The sequence below is a fragment of the Spermophilus citellus genome (assembly GCF_964194105.1).
Source record: "Spermophilus citellus genome assembly, chromosome: 3".
Taxonomy (NCBI): Eukaryota; Metazoa; Chordata; class Mammalia; order Rodentia; family Sciuridae; genus Spermophilus; species Spermophilus citellus.
In genome coordinates this window covers 187,403,131-187,420,788 of record NC_138184.1, presented here as the reverse complement: position 1 = coordinate 187,420,788, position 17,658 = coordinate 187,403,131, and the positions used below count along the sequence as shown (strand labels likewise).

The 17,658-nt window shown below is 33.4% G+C and overlaps 1 protein-coding gene across 1 annotated transcript in view; it reads left to right on the top strand.

The window, feature by feature from the left end:
• Window positions 1-17,658, top strand: part of CFTR (CF transmembrane conductance regulator) — a gene marked incomplete at both ends in the record, with an annotated part of 159,650 nt that overhangs the window by 128,873 nt on the left and 13,119 nt on the right. The window contains 2 exons of the mRNA XM_081286845.1: window positions 1,306-1,557; window positions 9,561-9,716. Of these exons, the coding sequence (XP_081142971.1) occupies window positions 1,306-1,557; window positions 9,561-9,716 (408 nt within the window). The remainder of the gene's footprint in view (window positions 1-1,305; window positions 1,558-9,560; window positions 9,717-17,658) is intronic.

Sequence of the window (17,658 nt, the reverse complement as noted above, 5' to 3'; positions counted from 1 at the left end):
CTCTCTCTCTCTCTCTCTCTCTCTCTCTCTCTTTAAAAAAAAAGAATTATTTCAACAGTCTAAGCCATAGTTATAAATAAGAGGATAATATACTAATACTTTAAAGAAGAAAGTTAGTTAATGTTGTAAAGGTAAATAAAGTCAACATCAACAGTTAGTGTCAAGGCTCAGAATAAGCAGTAAAATTCTGTCCTCTAAGCTATTAATATCTCAGAAGGGCTGAACAACAGGATCAAGGGTATCTTTTTGGAAGTGCTTCTGACCTTGATTTAATTATTTCAGATTGTAGACATGTATCGAATGACCATAAAGTATCCTATAAAGATGTACAAATTATAAAGATGATGATAAAAAAGTGAAAAGGATATTTTTAAAAACATAAAAATTGAGAGAATTCTGTCTTTAAATTCTTATTTATTAATTTTTATTTACTCATGTTATTCACTCATTCATTGTTAAATATCTATTGAATACATATTATAATAGGCTGTTTTAAAAATTATATTATAAATTCTAATAAATCATAAATATCAGAAATATGGTTGTGTTAAAAAATTTAATTAAATATCTTCTAAAAATAGTAGAGCTCCTTTACTTTTGTGTATATTAAAGATATACTTTATTAAGTATTATACCAATGAATTTATAAAGCAGATGCATATATTATTTCAAATATAACCCTTATGTATAGTTGCATTCTGAATAGCACTGGAAATTGATATTTAAATAATTAGGATTGAAAATGTAAATATTTAACAACAGATTTATGCCAATGCCTTAAATCTGTTTTAAGATTATTGTGAGATTATTTAAAACTGATTAAATATCAAGAGTCTACTTATGACCCAGCTGACATAGAGAATTGTAGATAGTTATTGAAGTAGTTTGAAAGAAAAATGAGAATCTTCAGCAGTGGTTTTGAGGTATGGTACATTTTATTATAATATACCATCTGTACAGCATTGTGCAGTACTCCTCCTAGTAGGAAAAAAATCCTTCTGACAACATCTATTCTCTTGAGAATAGTTGGCTATTTATGTGTGGCTTGCGTAACTAAGAATTAAGTGATCACAAAGATAAACAGGTCTATCCAGAGCCCATTTTTACAAATCTTAGTTAATTCTCTTTGGTTAAGCTTTGATTATATCCAATTATTTCCTGTTGGTTCATTGAAAGACCTGACAAATAACTGAGTGACGAGTAGCCAGCATCACATCTCACAAGCTATTTTTTAGCAAACATCAAACTAATTATGATACTGTCTACAGTTTTTAAGCAAACAAATATAAAATATTTTTGTTTCAGATGCGATCTGTGAGCCGTGTCTTTAAGTTCATTGACATGCCAACAGAAGACGGTAAATCCTCCAAGTCCATCAAACCATCCAAGGATGACCAGCTCTCAAAAGTTATGATTATTGAGAATCAACATGTGAAGAAAGATGACATCTGGCCCTCAGGGGGCCAAATGACTGTCAAAGACCTCACAGCGAAATATATAGATGGTGGGAATGCCATATTAGAAAACATTTCCTTCTCAATAAGTCCTGGCCAGAGGGTGAGATATAAACATTGCTTGCTTTGTTTCAGGTTGTTATTATATGGAGTCACTTCTATATGAAATTTAATTTGCAGAGTCCTGAATCTAGATAATAGCCTGATTTTAAATGACTGTACTTGCAGAATATCTAATTAATTGTTAGTTTACCAACTGTGGAAGCGATTGACTAAATCAAAATTATAACATGTTTTAAATTTTCCTACTTGTAAATATATTTCAAAAAGAGAAATATTGTATTGCTGACTCCATCATTAGTCTTTAATTTTATCTGGTTGATGTTCTGTCAAATGGAACTTTTTTCATAGCTTTTTTCAGTTTTTTTTTTTTTTTTTTTTTAGTTTTCATAAAGATATATTTAATTTTTCCCCAACTGTTACTAAGCAGAATTGATGGAAGAATTATTTACTAAGCAGTAATTTTTTTGCTTACTAAGTAATAACTTTATTATTTACCACACAGAAATAAGTAACGGTGTTATTTTGAAATGTTTCTTATAAATCCCAGCATTGTGCTGGACACAGAAGGAACTCATTACGTACAGATTTTTTGAATAGATTCTTGGAGAAGAGAATGGTTGTTTCCTGTATAGTTCATGCTTTATAAATGTAGTTCTATATTGTTCTCAAATCCCTTATTCTGTACTACTCTATAAATCTAAACAAAGTTATCACATATTTTTGATTGATTGTCTTTTTCTAATCAAGAGAGAAAGTTGAATTTGAAAACTTCATCGTTTTGTGTTTAACTTCAAATAGAGATTTCAAAAAGTAAATTTATGGTCGATAAAGATGTTAGGAATTGGGCTGGGGTTGTGGCTCAGTGGTAGAGTACTAACCTGGCACATGCGAGGAACTGGTTTGATCCTTAGCACCACATAAAAATAAATAAATAAAATAATGGTATTGTGTCCATCTACAACTAAAAGTATATTTTAAAGAAAGATATTAGGAATTATAAATACTGACATAAAAACAGACTATTAGCACTCATTTTTCAGAATACTTGATAAACATTTAATGCATTAGACCAATTTCTGTTAAAAATAAATATAGGATGAACAAAAAGTCCTTGTGTGATGCTAACTGACTTAAGATGGAACACCAGAAATTTTGATTTCTCTCTTAATCTTAGGGATAAATAAATTCACATATCACTAAAATATTATTTTTCAATTCATCAAGAATGGGGTTTGTTTTATTTTTTCTGTTCTTGAGGAAAAACAGTTTTTGTTGCAATTTTTTTTAGTTGGAAATGAACAAAATACCTTTATTTTATTTATTCTTATGTGATGCTGAGGATCGAACCCAGTACCTCATGCATGCTAGACAACTGCTCTACCACTGAACTACAATCCCAGCCGGAAAAACAGTTTTAACTTGGTGTAAATGGAAAGATTTTAGATGATTGAATTTGTCTTTAGTGTTAGCATGGGGTTATTCATGGAATTGTTTATGGATATTAAATTTACATTGGAGTCCTGATGAAATGTCTGAAATTTTTAACATTTTTTTCTTCATTACTGAACATGAGATGTTAGTTATGGTTTGGAATAATGTAAAATTAATCATTTGCCTTGGTTCCTCCCTTGCCTTGAAAAAACATAATTAATTATTCTATTCTGCTTTGCTTATCAATGAATACCATAGGCATCCAGAGTGTCTTTTGCTGGGACCACCAGGATGGATGCCAAAAAATGCAATAATTGTTAAATACAATAGCACAGCAGGTTGATATAAACTTGGGACAAATGCCTTGGTAAATTATTTGCTTTAGCATGGTGTAACTATCATCCCTTTATTAATTTATTTGGGTCTTAAGTGTAAGTAGGTGTCTTGTGGAAAATAAGTTGGGTCTTATTTTTTTAATTTGCTCTGGAAATCTCACTTAATTGTCATATTTAGACCGTTGGCATTGAAAGTGATCATTGATATAATTGGATAAATATCCGCCATATTTGTTTTTGTTTTCTGTTTGTTGCCTTTCTTCTTTATTTCCTTTTTATCTTTAACCCTTTTCCTTTACATTGTAGTTTCAATTAAGCATTTTATGATTCCATTTTTTCTCCTTTCTTAGAATAATAATTCTATTTTTTTTAAATGAATTCTCTTTTTTTAATGGTTTACCTCAAGTTTGCAATATACACTTACAAATAACCAAAGTTTATTTCAAATAATACTATATCATTTCACGGGGAGTGCAAGTACCTTATAATAACAAAATTTTACCAGCTCCTTTAAATATAGTATTCTTGTTATATTTTATTTTACTTATATATACATATAAAAGTATACATTTATATAATGTATATGATCAAATATATTGTTGTTATAATTATTCTGAGCAAACTACTTTTCATTAGATCAACCAGGAATAAGAATTAAAGTTCTCATTTTGCCTTCACTTATTTATTTAGATACTCTTTCTTTAGATAGATACAAGTTTCTGCCTATATATAGATCTAAGTTTCATTTTTTTTTTCTCTGACATTCTTTTGACTTTACATTCTCTGACTTCTTTTGACATTTCTTGTGAGACAGGTCTACTGAAGAACACATTCCTTCAATTTTTGTCTGACAAAAATTATCCTTATCACTTTGGAAGGATAATTCCACAGGGTAAATTCTTGTTTCTGCAATTCTAGTTTGACTTGTTCTTTCTCTCAACATTTTAAATGTTTCACTTCACTCCATTTCTTGATTGCATAGATTCTGAGAAATTAGATGTAACTTTTATCTTTGTTTCTTAAAAAATAAAACACTTTTTTTCCTCTAGCGTTTTTAAAGAGCTTTAATTTCTTTTTGATTTTTTTTTTTATAGTTTGACTATGCTATGCCTCAATAGACCTTTTTGGTTTTTGTTTATTTATTGGTTTGCTTTTGACATTATTCTGCTTGGTTTTCTTTGAGTTGTGGTATGGCATCTGACACTAATTTTGGAGAAACTCTCAGTCATTATCCTTTCAAATATTTCCCTCCCTTCCTCCCTTTCTTCCCCTCCCCTCCCCCTTTCTCGTGCTCCTTCTGGTATTCCAATTATGCAGATGTTACACTTTTTGTAGTTGTCTCACAGTTCTTGGGTATTCTGTTTTTTTGTCTGTGTGTGTTTGTGTGTTTGCTTATTGCAGGGCTGGGGATTGAACCCAGTGTCTCTAGCATTCCAGGCAAGTGCACTACTACATTCCTAGCCTCTGTCCATCATGACTGAGCTCATCAAAGGAATTCTTCATTTTTATTCCAGGATTTTTTTTTTTTAATCTCTAGAATTTATTGTGATTCTGTCTTAGAATTTCCACTTTTCTGTTTACATTATTCATCTGTTTTTGCAGATTATGTATTTTCCTATTAAAAATCTCATCTTATTAGTCATAGTTGTTTTAAGTTCTGACTCTCTTAATTCCAAACGTCCCTGTCATATCTGACTCTGGTTCTGATACTTGTCTTCAAATTATTGTTTTTTTATTAAAGTTAGTTTATTTATTTTGATTTTCAATTTGCTTTGTAATTTTTTATTGAAACTTGAACATGATGTGCTAGATAAAATGAGCCATGATAAACAGGCCTTTAGTAATGTAGTGGTAAGGTGTTGGGGGAGGGCAGCCTCTTAATAGTCCTATGACTGAGTCTCAAGCTTTACTGAACTTGTGTCCTTGAACTGTGAACTTCACTTAGCTTTTCCCACCACACTTAGGTGGGACAGAATGACAAGAGTGGACTGGAGTTAAGTATTCCCTTACCTTAGTTCAGTTAGGCTCTGAAAAAAAAATCATAAATAGGCTTGACATGGTAAAATAGTTTTTCTTAAGTATAGGTCTTACTAAGAACAGAATGCCCTAGTCTATTTCAAAATGGTTACTTTTGTCCTCCTCTTGCCTGAAACATAAGAGAATTTTGTTTTTAATCTTCATTGTGAGAACATGGTAGAACTCCTGGAGATAAAATTCATGCAAGTTTAGAGCTTCCTGATGACTGGGTCCCCTTAGAATTGCTTTGCTTTCAGACTCGCCCACACTGATTCCAGCAAGTTGTCAGTTATAGTTTAGTCTTTCCTACCCTGGTGTGCTGGCTCCCTCAGGTTTCTGCTTGGTGGCTTCTGTCTGATTCTCTGTGTGATTGTCTGTGTCTGCTTGTCTATCTCTCCTGTTTGGGGTAATCATGGTTCCCATTGTGACCTTATATCTCTGGTAGATCCAAGAAAAGTTTTGTCGATTTTCTACTTTGCTGAAGTCTTCATTTGTTTGGATGCAGTGACCAGTTCCAAGCTCTGCACATGTCAGACTGGAATCTGGAAGTCGTTTATTTTTTTATCCTATTGTTGAGCACATTGTCTAGTTTAATAAATCTTGAATGAATGAATAGTTAATAAATGAATGGATGGCTTATTCCTTCTTTTAAGTCATATGCTTCCTTAGAATAGGAATTGATTCTTAAAATGTCTTATGGGCAGTTCTCTTAGAAATGCCATTTCTATTGCCTTGTTCTTAGAGTTGTAACAGCATCTTGCAAACTGTAACAGAATATATTTCTTATATACCGAATTAAGAAGCAATCTCAAATTAGTGTGCTATTTTGGGTATCTAAAAATACTTCAAACTCAGTTGTGTGCTAATTACTCTTCTTGGAAAAAGAAGCAATTGAAAATTCAAAGTTTAAATGGACATATCCTTTAATTTTTAATGGATTTCAATGTTTGTGGCTCTAGGGAGGATAGATGAAAAAAATCAATATTTTGTGCAGAAAAATTATTCAATCTTCACATTAAAACACATTGTCCATAGGAATTGCTTTATGGAAAAGATATCCTACAAATTTATTTGCTATTAAACACCTTTAGTTCACAGAAATTATGCTTTAAAAGTTTTTATTTTTAATGCATGAGGAATATAGCACCTTCCATATAGCTGTTACTTTGAAAATATTTTTTTCAATCTCAAATAGCTTTTTAATTTTTTTTTAATTTTTTGGTCTAAATTTTAATAACCAGATTATCTTCCCCCAAATAGAGTACCTCTAGCTTTTTTCTTTTCCTTTCTCTCCTGAAAATGTCGGCTGGAGTTTTAATTTGGAGTCAGGTCCTTCATGATAAACCTAGACTTAATTCTCCAGATGGCATGTTTTAAATGATAGTACTAGAAAGTCCAGTGATTAAAGAGATATTTAATAATTCTTTAATATCTATTTTTTTGGGGGAGTGATTATAGCTGCTTTCTCAGTTTGTAGTCCCTTCAAAATACTTTAGTATCCAAAGTGATTCATAGAAGAGCAAGGCCTTATTAAGAACAGAATGCCCTAGTCTATCTCAAAATGGTTACTTTTGTCTTCTTCTTGCCTGAAACATAGGAGAATTTTTCTAGATCAAATTAGCACAAACACTTAACTGCCTATTTGGTTTGTTAACACATATCTCATTTTTGTCTTGGGAAAAATTGGTACGCAATAGCTGAATCATTCAATAATTTGAGCAGCATATAAGTTTTATTATTAATAAACAGGTATAGGAACACATAAAATCTTCAATTATGGTACAGTGCTGGCCTGGCATGCCAGAGGCCCTGGATCTAAATTTCACTTGACTTAGTATCTTGATTTATAGAGACCACAAGGAAATGAAAAATAATTACAACATACTTCTATCTGTTGCAGTGTGAAAATTGCAAGTCAGACACTAATAAGGAAAGTACTGAGACTATTCATGGTATAATGTGATCACAACTAGCACTAAACTCAACAGTGTTTTGACTTTCCACATAATAGTTTGATTTATCCTCATCCAAAATTCTCAGAGAGGAGGCATATTGAAGTTACTTGAAAATACTGACTTGAAATTAGGATATGTCTTCAAAGCATATTTATGGGACGTACTCTTACAAATCCTGGAAAAGAATTATGATGTGCCAATTATATAAACAAGAAAATTGCGGTAGGCACAAACCAATGAGAATTCTTGCTGTTGAAAAACTTGTCATACATAATGCATTACTCGAAGTTCAGTGATAGGAGGAAACCAGAACAATAGCTAAAAGCTTTAAAGCTAAACAAAACATTTATAAATTGACTCTTAATCCAGTCTTATCCCAACATAAAAACAGAAGGAAAGGCAACATGGTCATTTATCCTATGCATTAGGATCCTGACTAATAATTTGGGGATTTAGACCTCAGGGTGCTTTTGAGCCAATATTCTTGGTATGAACTTAGAGCAAATTACTGTCACCTATTGGACTTCTCTTTCTTCTCTTACCTTCTATCTCACCTGCAGTGTGTGTATTCAGATTGCTTACACAAAGCTCTACTGCTGTGTTTGAAAAATCATGTACTTTTGCAACATGGGCTTATTCAGAAATGTGCATATGAAATTCCACAAGGTTTAAAATTAAGGGTGGTCTGGCAACTGACCAAAATTAACTAAATCCATTTATTTGTAAGAACAACTAAATATGTATGTTCATTCATCAGCTTAAGTCCTTCCATCTGTCTCGAAGTCAATCTAAATAGGTATTTAATTGAGAATTTTGTATAAGCCAACCACGTTGCCGGGTGCTGAGAATGGAAAACAAGATAGACACCCTACTCTTGTTGAAGTTTATCCGTTTTGGTGTGAACACAAGCAATAACTAAGAAAAAATAATTACAAATTTTAATCAATACTGTGAAGAAACAGAGCAGGGTGTTGTGAATAACACTTGCTTGATTTAGTTTTCTCAGAGAAAAACATTTGTGAAAGTCCTAGTTTAGAACTCCTATAGTAGATAGGAAGAGCATGGTTACTGTTAATATTGCTTACCAGCTTATCCCAAAGGCCTAGTTTATTAGCAAGTTTCTATAAATATTCAGCAAGTTATCATAATCATGGGTGGTTATAAACTCTAAAACATTTATTGTGGTCCACATACTGGTTCTGGTTTACCAACTGTTACTGGTCTATGATGAAATAAGTACAAATATTCAGAGTAAGCTTTTAGAAATTCATTTTTATTATATGTTTTTAAAGTACTAATTTGCAATGAATTGGGAATTTAAAAACAATTCTTCATTATAGATAGTGTGATAAACACTATTCTAGAAGACCATTTGCTAAGCTATATTGTAAAGAGGGTATATGATTGATTAAAAGAAGAAAAGGAAAAGAGAAGGAAGTTAATTAAATCTCATCACCAATCACTAAATGTCATGCAGTTTATTCTCTAGTCAGTTAATGACTGAAGGAACATTCCATCCCAACCCAACCCTCTTCCTCAAGAGCTGGAATCTGAGCTAACATTAGAATACAGAGTTGGAGCATTCCGTGGGTCACCTGTAGCACTTGTCTCCCCCAACAATGTGTAACATCCTCAATTTCATGCTATGCTCTTCCAGACTAGACAACAAGAATAACTCCCCTCCCCTTTTCTCTAATGTCTTTTTTGCTCCCTGAATTTGATTTGATGACTGTTCCAGTGCTTATCTATTCCTGGATTCACCCGCCTCCTTTAGGAATATATAGCTCCCTGAACATATTCGTATTTATTGTCAGACCTGAAGTTGATACTTGCTTACTTTATTATAAAGAGTATCTAAATATTAGACCTATTTTATATTAACTAACTTTCAAGTTTATATCCATGTTTGGAACTAGATCAGGGTATATATGTCTCTGCTTCTGGCTCAAGCCCATCCTTAGAAATGATGTACATTAAGACACTCTGACTTTGCTTTTCTTAATGTTGAATGTGCGTTGTCAACCTTTTTTATCATTAGTAAAGGTCAGTGACATAAAAAACCAGTATAAGGTGTCTAATTCCTTGTGATAGTGCTTTTTCTACATTTCATTCTCGGATTACTTTTCCCTCCATAAATTGATCAGAATTAGGAATGTTCAAAAGGGCTTGAATGAGTAAGCAAAAATCTTCCCTTGATAACAGAAGAAAAAAATTCCACTGGTTTTTATTGAAGTACAATCCTGAATTGCATTTATAGTATGGCATCTATATGCCTTGAGAGTAATTCCATCACTTTTACTCCATAGGTGGGTCTCTTGGGAAGAACTGGATCAGGAAAGAGCACATTGTTATCAGCTTTTTTGAGACTGCTGAATACTGAAGGAGAAATCCAGATTGATGGTGTATCTTGGGACTCAATATCTTTGCAACAGTGGAGGAAAGCCTTTGGAGTGATACCACAGGTGAGCGTAAGATGTAGCCAGAAGGAAAGCAATGAAGGTGACATTATTTCCAGAAGGAAAGCAGTGAAGGTCTACCATTAGTTGATGCTTGCACTCAAGAAAGTCACAATAGTCTGTGGAATCAATTTGTTATTCATTGTTGTCTTTTTTTCCCCTGCAATGACATAAAAAGATATCATAAGGAGTAAAAAATGTCTCCAGAAGTTTGGAATTCTCTACGACATGTAGTTATTAAAATGCCCATAGTTTTTGATAGCATTTCTCAGAAGATAGTCTACAGCAATAGCCTGGGCTTTTGCTTTTACCAGCTTTCCCCCCCAATGCTTCAGAGGTCTGAGCTCCAGATTAACAGTCACAGCAGGTTGAGAAATGCTTTGTAAGGCATAAAAGGTGCTCCTGAAAACAGTAAACACTTGGAAGCTTGAGGTAGTAGAATTGAAAAAAGAAAATGTATTGGCTGCTTTTGTTCTTTGGATAGGAAGAACCATGTCAGATTAAACTTAGCTTTTTTTCCCCCTCTTAAATGTCATTCTTTGATTTGGGTAAAAAGAATTTCTAGTCTCATTGGCTTAGTACTATTTTATCTGTGTTATTGTACAAAAGCATTTCTTGTATCAGAGAGAAATAGCAACAGTTTTGTTTTAAAATGATCTGAATGGAAACCAAAAACTGTCTTTATGGGGGCCCAAACTAAAAGGCATTTGCTCATCTCTATGGGTGTTTTCATTTAAAACAATCTTTTGTCCCTTAGTACTAGTGGGCTCTAGTATTCTAACACCTCTTCATTTTTAACTCAAAATTAAAATGCCAGGGGCATCTCCAGGTAGATTGACTCAAATCTAAACTGAGAAAAAAAGCTTGTATGTCTTGATAGATTACCTTTGGGGGATATTTGTTCCTTTAAACTAATGAGGCACTAAATATCAAAAATGCTAGACTGATGCTTTTAATTCATTTGTTTGGACTTTGCCATGTTGCCAAAAACTCAATCCTGGCTGGAGTTTTGAAAACAGTTTTGTTTTCTCAAAAATAAAAAGTGGATTTTTGGATGGCCTAAAGATAAAGGAAAACTGGAAATACAAGTATCCCAAGGTGATAGCATTAGACAAAATAAAAATGCTGAAGAACATGGAATAGAATCTGGTTGTTAGAGAAGTGTTGCTATACAGTTTAACTAGGTCTTTTGATCCCATTTTAAACTAACAATAATAAAGCTTTTGGTTTTCTTGTTTTTGTTCAGAATAGCTAGCTGTCCATTAGAGTCAGCCAAGCTCTAAAAGTCAATTTCAGTCTCACTGGGATCCTTTGGTTTGTCTGCCATGTAGCAGACATTTTTTTTATTCTTACATGTTCTACTTAGGAAACTAAATATTCCAAGACCTGGAGGAACCTAATGGACCAGTGTTATAAAATTGCTTACCTTGTCTTTCTGCTAAAAGAAATCTTTCAAAATTGCCTTTGTTTCATTTTTCCTTTTCCAAGGCTTTAAGTTTTATATAAACTAAGCAATAAATGCTTTTAAGATTCCTTCTGAGATGCTTGATAATGCTGACCTAGATATTTTCACATATGTGTTTATGACCCTAATTTCTGGAACTAACTCCCAGTATCACAAGCATGACTGTCGACAGAATGTACTATTTCTTCCACACTGAGAGCTTTTGGCTATTATGTGCTAAAGAAAGAGGATGAAATCCTCTTATGTTGTTGATATCAAAACGAAGAGATGCTTTTATTTTCATAATATTTTTGGAATGTCCAAATTAAGAAACTTTTTTTTTCCTTTCCTGGAATTTAATCTTTAGGAAGAAAAGAAGGAATTAAATATCCAAGGAAAGCTAATTTTATTTGCTTTTTAAATCCTCCTGTCTTCCCAACCCTGCAAGGGCATCGTTCTGAAGATCTCTGACATTGACCTATCAGAGATTGCTGGGTTAATTTGACCCTGGTTTTCAGAGATGTGAAGGAACTTTGAACAAGAAACTTTCCTTCTGTCTCATAGTGATCTTGAAATATTTGCTATGGAATCACAGAATGCTAATAGTTTTGGCAAGTCTTTGCAGTTTTGTTTTTTAATTTTTTTAAATTTTTCTATCCTACAACAAAAAGAAATCTTGGCGAACACGTCAGCCCAGAGGAAATGCTATTGTATAGATTTCAAGGTGGAGCCGTGAGGTCATGAAGAGGAGGCAGTGAGGTTTACAGACAACAGTCCTCATGGTTTAGGCAGTTCAAAACACCAAGGATTAAAATTGCTCATTAGTCCTGGACCTTATTAATGCTTAATTCATGAAAAAAAGACAATAATTTTCAAATTTATAATTAAAGCTTCAGGTATAAGTTTGAAAGGCTGCAAGGTATTCTGAGCAAATGACTAGACCTATTCTTGCCATAGACTTTATGATCCAAAAATAATCCATGCCTACTAAAGACTCCTACCACAGAGTTGGCATGTCTTTTGTTCTGTAGGATGTCAGGAGGGCTAAAATATGTGTCTATGGATATGATGGATGAAATTGGGGATTATGGTCACCATTTAATAATAATTAACAATTGAGCAATTAATTGTGAAGCCCATTTTATATAAAATTAAGTATATTATAGATTCTATAGCTGTATAAAATGTATAGGTAATGTTTGTCATTGATCTGTCACAGTAAAGTCCCAATCTGATCTACAAGTTTTAATGAATAGTGCAAAGTAACCCTCATTGTCATATTTCAGATCAAAGAAGAAATATTTTGACTAAATGACAAATAAAATATAGATAATTAGATACAGTCTTGGTCAAGGCATGGGCCAATCAGGGGTGCTATGGATAATTCTTGACAGAAAGCCCAGTCCCTGTGCCATCTGTCACACTTGCACCACATCAGTGTATCTTTCCTTTCTCTACCCCCACTGTATTAGGCTTTCCTCTTCATCTTGTTCCTTGTATCTCTCCATTCTATGTGGCCCATAAACCAAACTTTTTAAACTACCCTTCAGATTCTGTGAATTTGGAATTTTTTACTCCAACTCAAAATACTCCACTCACATTCCAGTCCCAGATGGGATCTAGACCTTGTTTATATATCTCTCCTGGCACTTCTTAAGTGTCATATGCTACAATCATCTGTGTATTTGTTTAATTTCTACTTAGTATTATAAATACTTTGTAGACATTCTAGCTAAAGAGGCAAAATTTAAACAAAATCATCAAAAATGGAAGCAGGCTAACAAAAAATACAATAGAAATGCTAAATACGACATTTTTTCTTACTACTTTTGCTTTTTACAAGGCACATAATAAAATAGCTTGCCCAATAGGAACTCAATATTGTTGTGTCACTAAATTCTTGATCTCTTTTACAAGGGGTTGTGGTTCACTCAGTATTGGGTTTTAATCCACGTAATTTAGGTAAGTTATTTAATTTCTCTGTGCCTTAGTTTCATTTCTATAAAATAGGTATCATGCTAATCACCATAAAACCTGAGGTCAAGTGTTTTTGCCTCCTCCCTGGCACATACTGAGTATATAAATACACCACATTCTGGTAGTTGTTGAGGTGATTATTATTTATAGTTCCTTGAGATAAGGGATCATGTCTCCTTTATCTTTGTATTGGATTAAAGGTATAGTATGTTCTGTAGGGATGAATGAAGTGTTGATAGTTTCACAAAGAAAGTGATAAATGAAAATGAGCCCTTTAGTGTCAAAAATGTGTAGGTTTTAGAAAAATTGGGTGTTTGGGCTTCCAGGCAGGGAAATTATGAACAACCACAAAGATGAGAATTAGAAAAATTCAGAGGTGGAGAAAGATCAGAGGCCACATGTAGGGGTATTATAAGAAAGAAGAAAGAGTTGACAATTATTGACATGGTCCAGGCAAAGTCTGGGCTCACTCTTCTAGAGTGAAAGGGCAATAGAGCACTAATGGATGGCGGACAGACTTTGGGGGAAGTAATGAGAAGCAGTAATGAGACTCCAAAACTCTCCAGCTGTGTTGTGATAAGCATCTGGACTAAACATGAGGACAGTGACAATGAGATGTCAAATTCAAGGGAGAAGAGAAAAATAACTGTTGAAGGTAAAAGTGCAACACAGTCTCACTATTTCTGAGCCTCAAAAGTTGAAATTTCTGATACTATGTTTCAATCAGGAAAACATTTTGAATACTATCTCTGAAAAAGTATATAATAACAAGCAAAATTTATTATTTGGTAGGATAAAAAAGTTCTGAAACACTGAATAACTTAACAAGAAATAATAATTTGACCATCTTATCTGTAAGCATTTCCATGTAAATATATGACATGCATTTTAATATTATAACATTAGTCTGTATTTGTTGTAAAGAGATAGAGCATAATGCCTACTACAGTGATATGTGACAAGTTATTTACAAGAAATAATAATTTGATCATCTTACCTGTAAGCATTTACATGTAAATATATGACATGACATGCACTTTAATATTATAAAGTTAGTCTGTATTTTTTATAAACCTTTAATAGTTCTGACTCGGAAATACATTATTCATCTTATTCTATGTAACAGATGCTTTTAAAAGCAAAGTGGTATTTTGTTTTTGCCTACTTTTAAACATTCTCTAATGCAAACTGTGGCTCTTGATTGATTACATTGGATAGATTATTTTTAATGGTACTGATTCAAATTATCAGAAAATGTTGCAGACATTGTCAAAGAAGTTCATGATCACTGTGATACCTGCAAGCATTTGGGCCACATCTTAACAGAACTTTATATGATATGTCTGCCTCTCTCTTCCTCTCTCTCTCTTCCTCTATGGGTGTGTGTATATACATATATATAAAAATTTATATTAATTTATAATAATATATGAGTTCTGATTCAAAGGGAAATATATATAACAAAAATTAATAGCATTATGTGTTTAAGGATAGAAAGACATTCCTCCTACTTATTTAATTTATATTATGTTCAGTCACCACAGAAGCCAAATTGCTTTTTTGTTTTCATTTGACATCCAGTGATAGAGCACAATGCCTGTTTCAGTGATACGTGACGAGTTCTGAGAACTCCATGTAGGCTCAGCTGTTTCCCCAGAGTAGAGGGGTTGAGGAGTGAGTTCCAGGGAAAAGATTAGTCATGTGGTGAACAATGGTGATCTCTTATTCTTCCCTTATTTTCAAGAATTGCTCTTTATACCATACATGACATTAAATAAATATCAAATATTTGCACACCCTAACTTTCTTATTAGTGAATAGTTTCTTAAAAGAGAGATAGAGGATCATTGTGATTGATAGTTTCAGGTGCATTTTTTTTTTTTTGGGTGCACAATAGGTTTGACTGTGCCATGTTGGCCAAACCATGTAACTTCTCAGGCCCTGGCTGTTTCATTTATAAACCAGAGGAAAAGGCTTTAGGTGACCTCCAAGGACCTTTCAGCTGCAGAGAAGAATTTGTGGAAAGTTCACAGCATTTAGAAAACAGAACTAAGACACCCACTGGCACTCCTGGAAGCTTGAGAGTGCCAGATCCTATTTGTACTACAGGAATGGAATGTCTGATTGATCGTATGAAATTGAATTCTAACTAAACCAGTTTGTTAAGTTCGATTTTCTTTAAAATTAAAGTAATACTCAGCTCATTGCCTTATGCTAGACAATAAACTGTAAACAAAAGACCTATAGAATTTCTGAATGGTAACAAATCCACCACACTTAAAACTTTTGGATGCCTAATTCCAACAACCAGCTTTCTTCCTTCATAATTGTGAATATGTATCTATTTTAAATAAAATTAATTCATATATATTACAAATTAATATATATAACATGTGTTATAAATAATATTTGCTAAATAGTTTATATAAATTATTAGACTGTTATGAATAAAAGTTAAATAAACCATTTATTAAATTATTATAAGGAACCAGCAAAGTTTTACTAGGTTGTCAGTGTTATTCTTCAAAAGACTATGATACTTGTAAGCAGTTAGGTCACATTTTAATAGAACCTCCCCACACCCTTTGAGGCAAAACAAAACAGCTGGTAGAAGCGGTTTTTCAAAATGGAAGAAATTAACATTTATGTGGAAGTCCAAATCTGACTTTGATTTTTTTTTATATTTTTACTTCTTATTTTTACCTTTGCCCACTCATTCATTCGAGCAACATTTATGACATTATATATTATGTCCAAATCTTATGACAGGAAAGAGATTAGCCACGTGGTGAACAATAGTGATCTCTTTATTCTTTCCTGAGTCTTGGGAATTAATACAGGGTGTACAGGCTGTCCAACAAAGTTATAATGTAATAGGAGAGATGGATATTAAAAACAAAATGCCCACAGATGTATATTTAATCTTGGTATTTTGAGAAGGTTTATTTAGTTTTGAAGTAAGAAAGACATCCTAAGGAAAAGACATTTAATTTGAAATCTAAAGGATATAGTTGTCCCTGGGTTGAACATAGAGGATGAGATTCCTAAGCAGGGAAAATGAAATATATGAAGAAGCTGAGGAATTGAAAGAATGCCAGAGTGGCTGGAGTGACAAAAGGAAAAGGAGTAGAGAAGAGCACTAGGTGAAGGAAGTAGAAGAGGCTAAGTCACATACCGTCTTGTAGGCCATCTATAGGATGGTATATTTTGCCCTGAGTGCAATGGAAAGTCATTTTTAAAGGGTTAATGAAATGATCCAGCTTATACTTGTAATGTCTTGCTTTAGTTGCTAAGAGAGACTGGAATGGATGGGAAGTAGGAACATAATGACATAAATCAGTTAGGACGCTCTTACAGTGGTCCAGAGAGAGATACTGATGGCTTGAACTATTCAATAGCAGTGTAAGTTGAAAAATAAATGGATTTGACATACAATTTTGCAAAAAAAATCATAGTACTGATTATTAATTTCATTTGGGAAGATCAGGGGGAAAGATAACTCATGGATGAGTCTCAAGTTCCTGGACTGAGGAAATGAAGATGTCATATACTGAGATGAGAAGCATAGAGATGGAGCAAACTTCAGAAGAAAGGTGGTACTTTCATTTCAGGAAACATGGAAATGAAAGAGGCAGGATCCCTGTTTGTAATCAAACCTTGCATTGCACTTTTGCAAGCCACAATGCTTTTAATAACTGTCTGCTTTGAAGCTATAACCCCTTTGGCCTCTATCCACAGTCTTCCAAGATAATGGTGTTATTCTATCTGGCCAAAGTAAATATTTCTGTTGTGGCTTCCTTTGAATGTATAAGCCTCCTTCAAAATTATGAAAAAGGCTATAGCACATTTGAAGCTCTTCAACTCAGGCCCTCACAGGAAGAGGAAGCTAATAACCCCAGAGGAACTGAGCCTCTGGCTAGAGGGATGATTATTGTGTTTAAATAAAAGTATGCTCCTAAGCCCTGATGAGCTTTTCATGCACCCCTGTCCAACCTTTAATCTTTGCTGGCTCCAAATCGAGTTGGGGATGGAGGACTAGCCTAGCTCCAAAAGGACTTGAGGCATCTTGTTCCGATGGTGAGGAGCACAGATTTGGAGACAAACACAGCTGCCTGCTGGGTTTGAATTCCAATTTCTATTACCTACTTGCTCATTGGCCTTGATCAAGTCACTCAACTTATTTTCCAAGCTGCTGTTTCTTTATATGCAGTAATGGGCTTTATCTCATTAGGTTGATATGAAGATAGAATGAGAAAAAAATGTAATGAATCTGCCCAAGGTGTGGCACATGGTAAGCCTGCTACAAACGGGAGCTCTGTGTCCTGCCTGCCACTTGGTCGAGATAACTTTTCTGCAGCATTTGATATGTTGTCTGATACTTGGTTGGACAACACAATTCTTAGTTCCTTCCTTCTCAGTAAGCCTAGAAATGTTCTAAATCAGGAACTGCAATATAAAAAGAAATAGATTAAAAATCTTAAATTCTGTTGGCAAGCTTTTGAACTCTTGTTACTAAATAGACCCAAT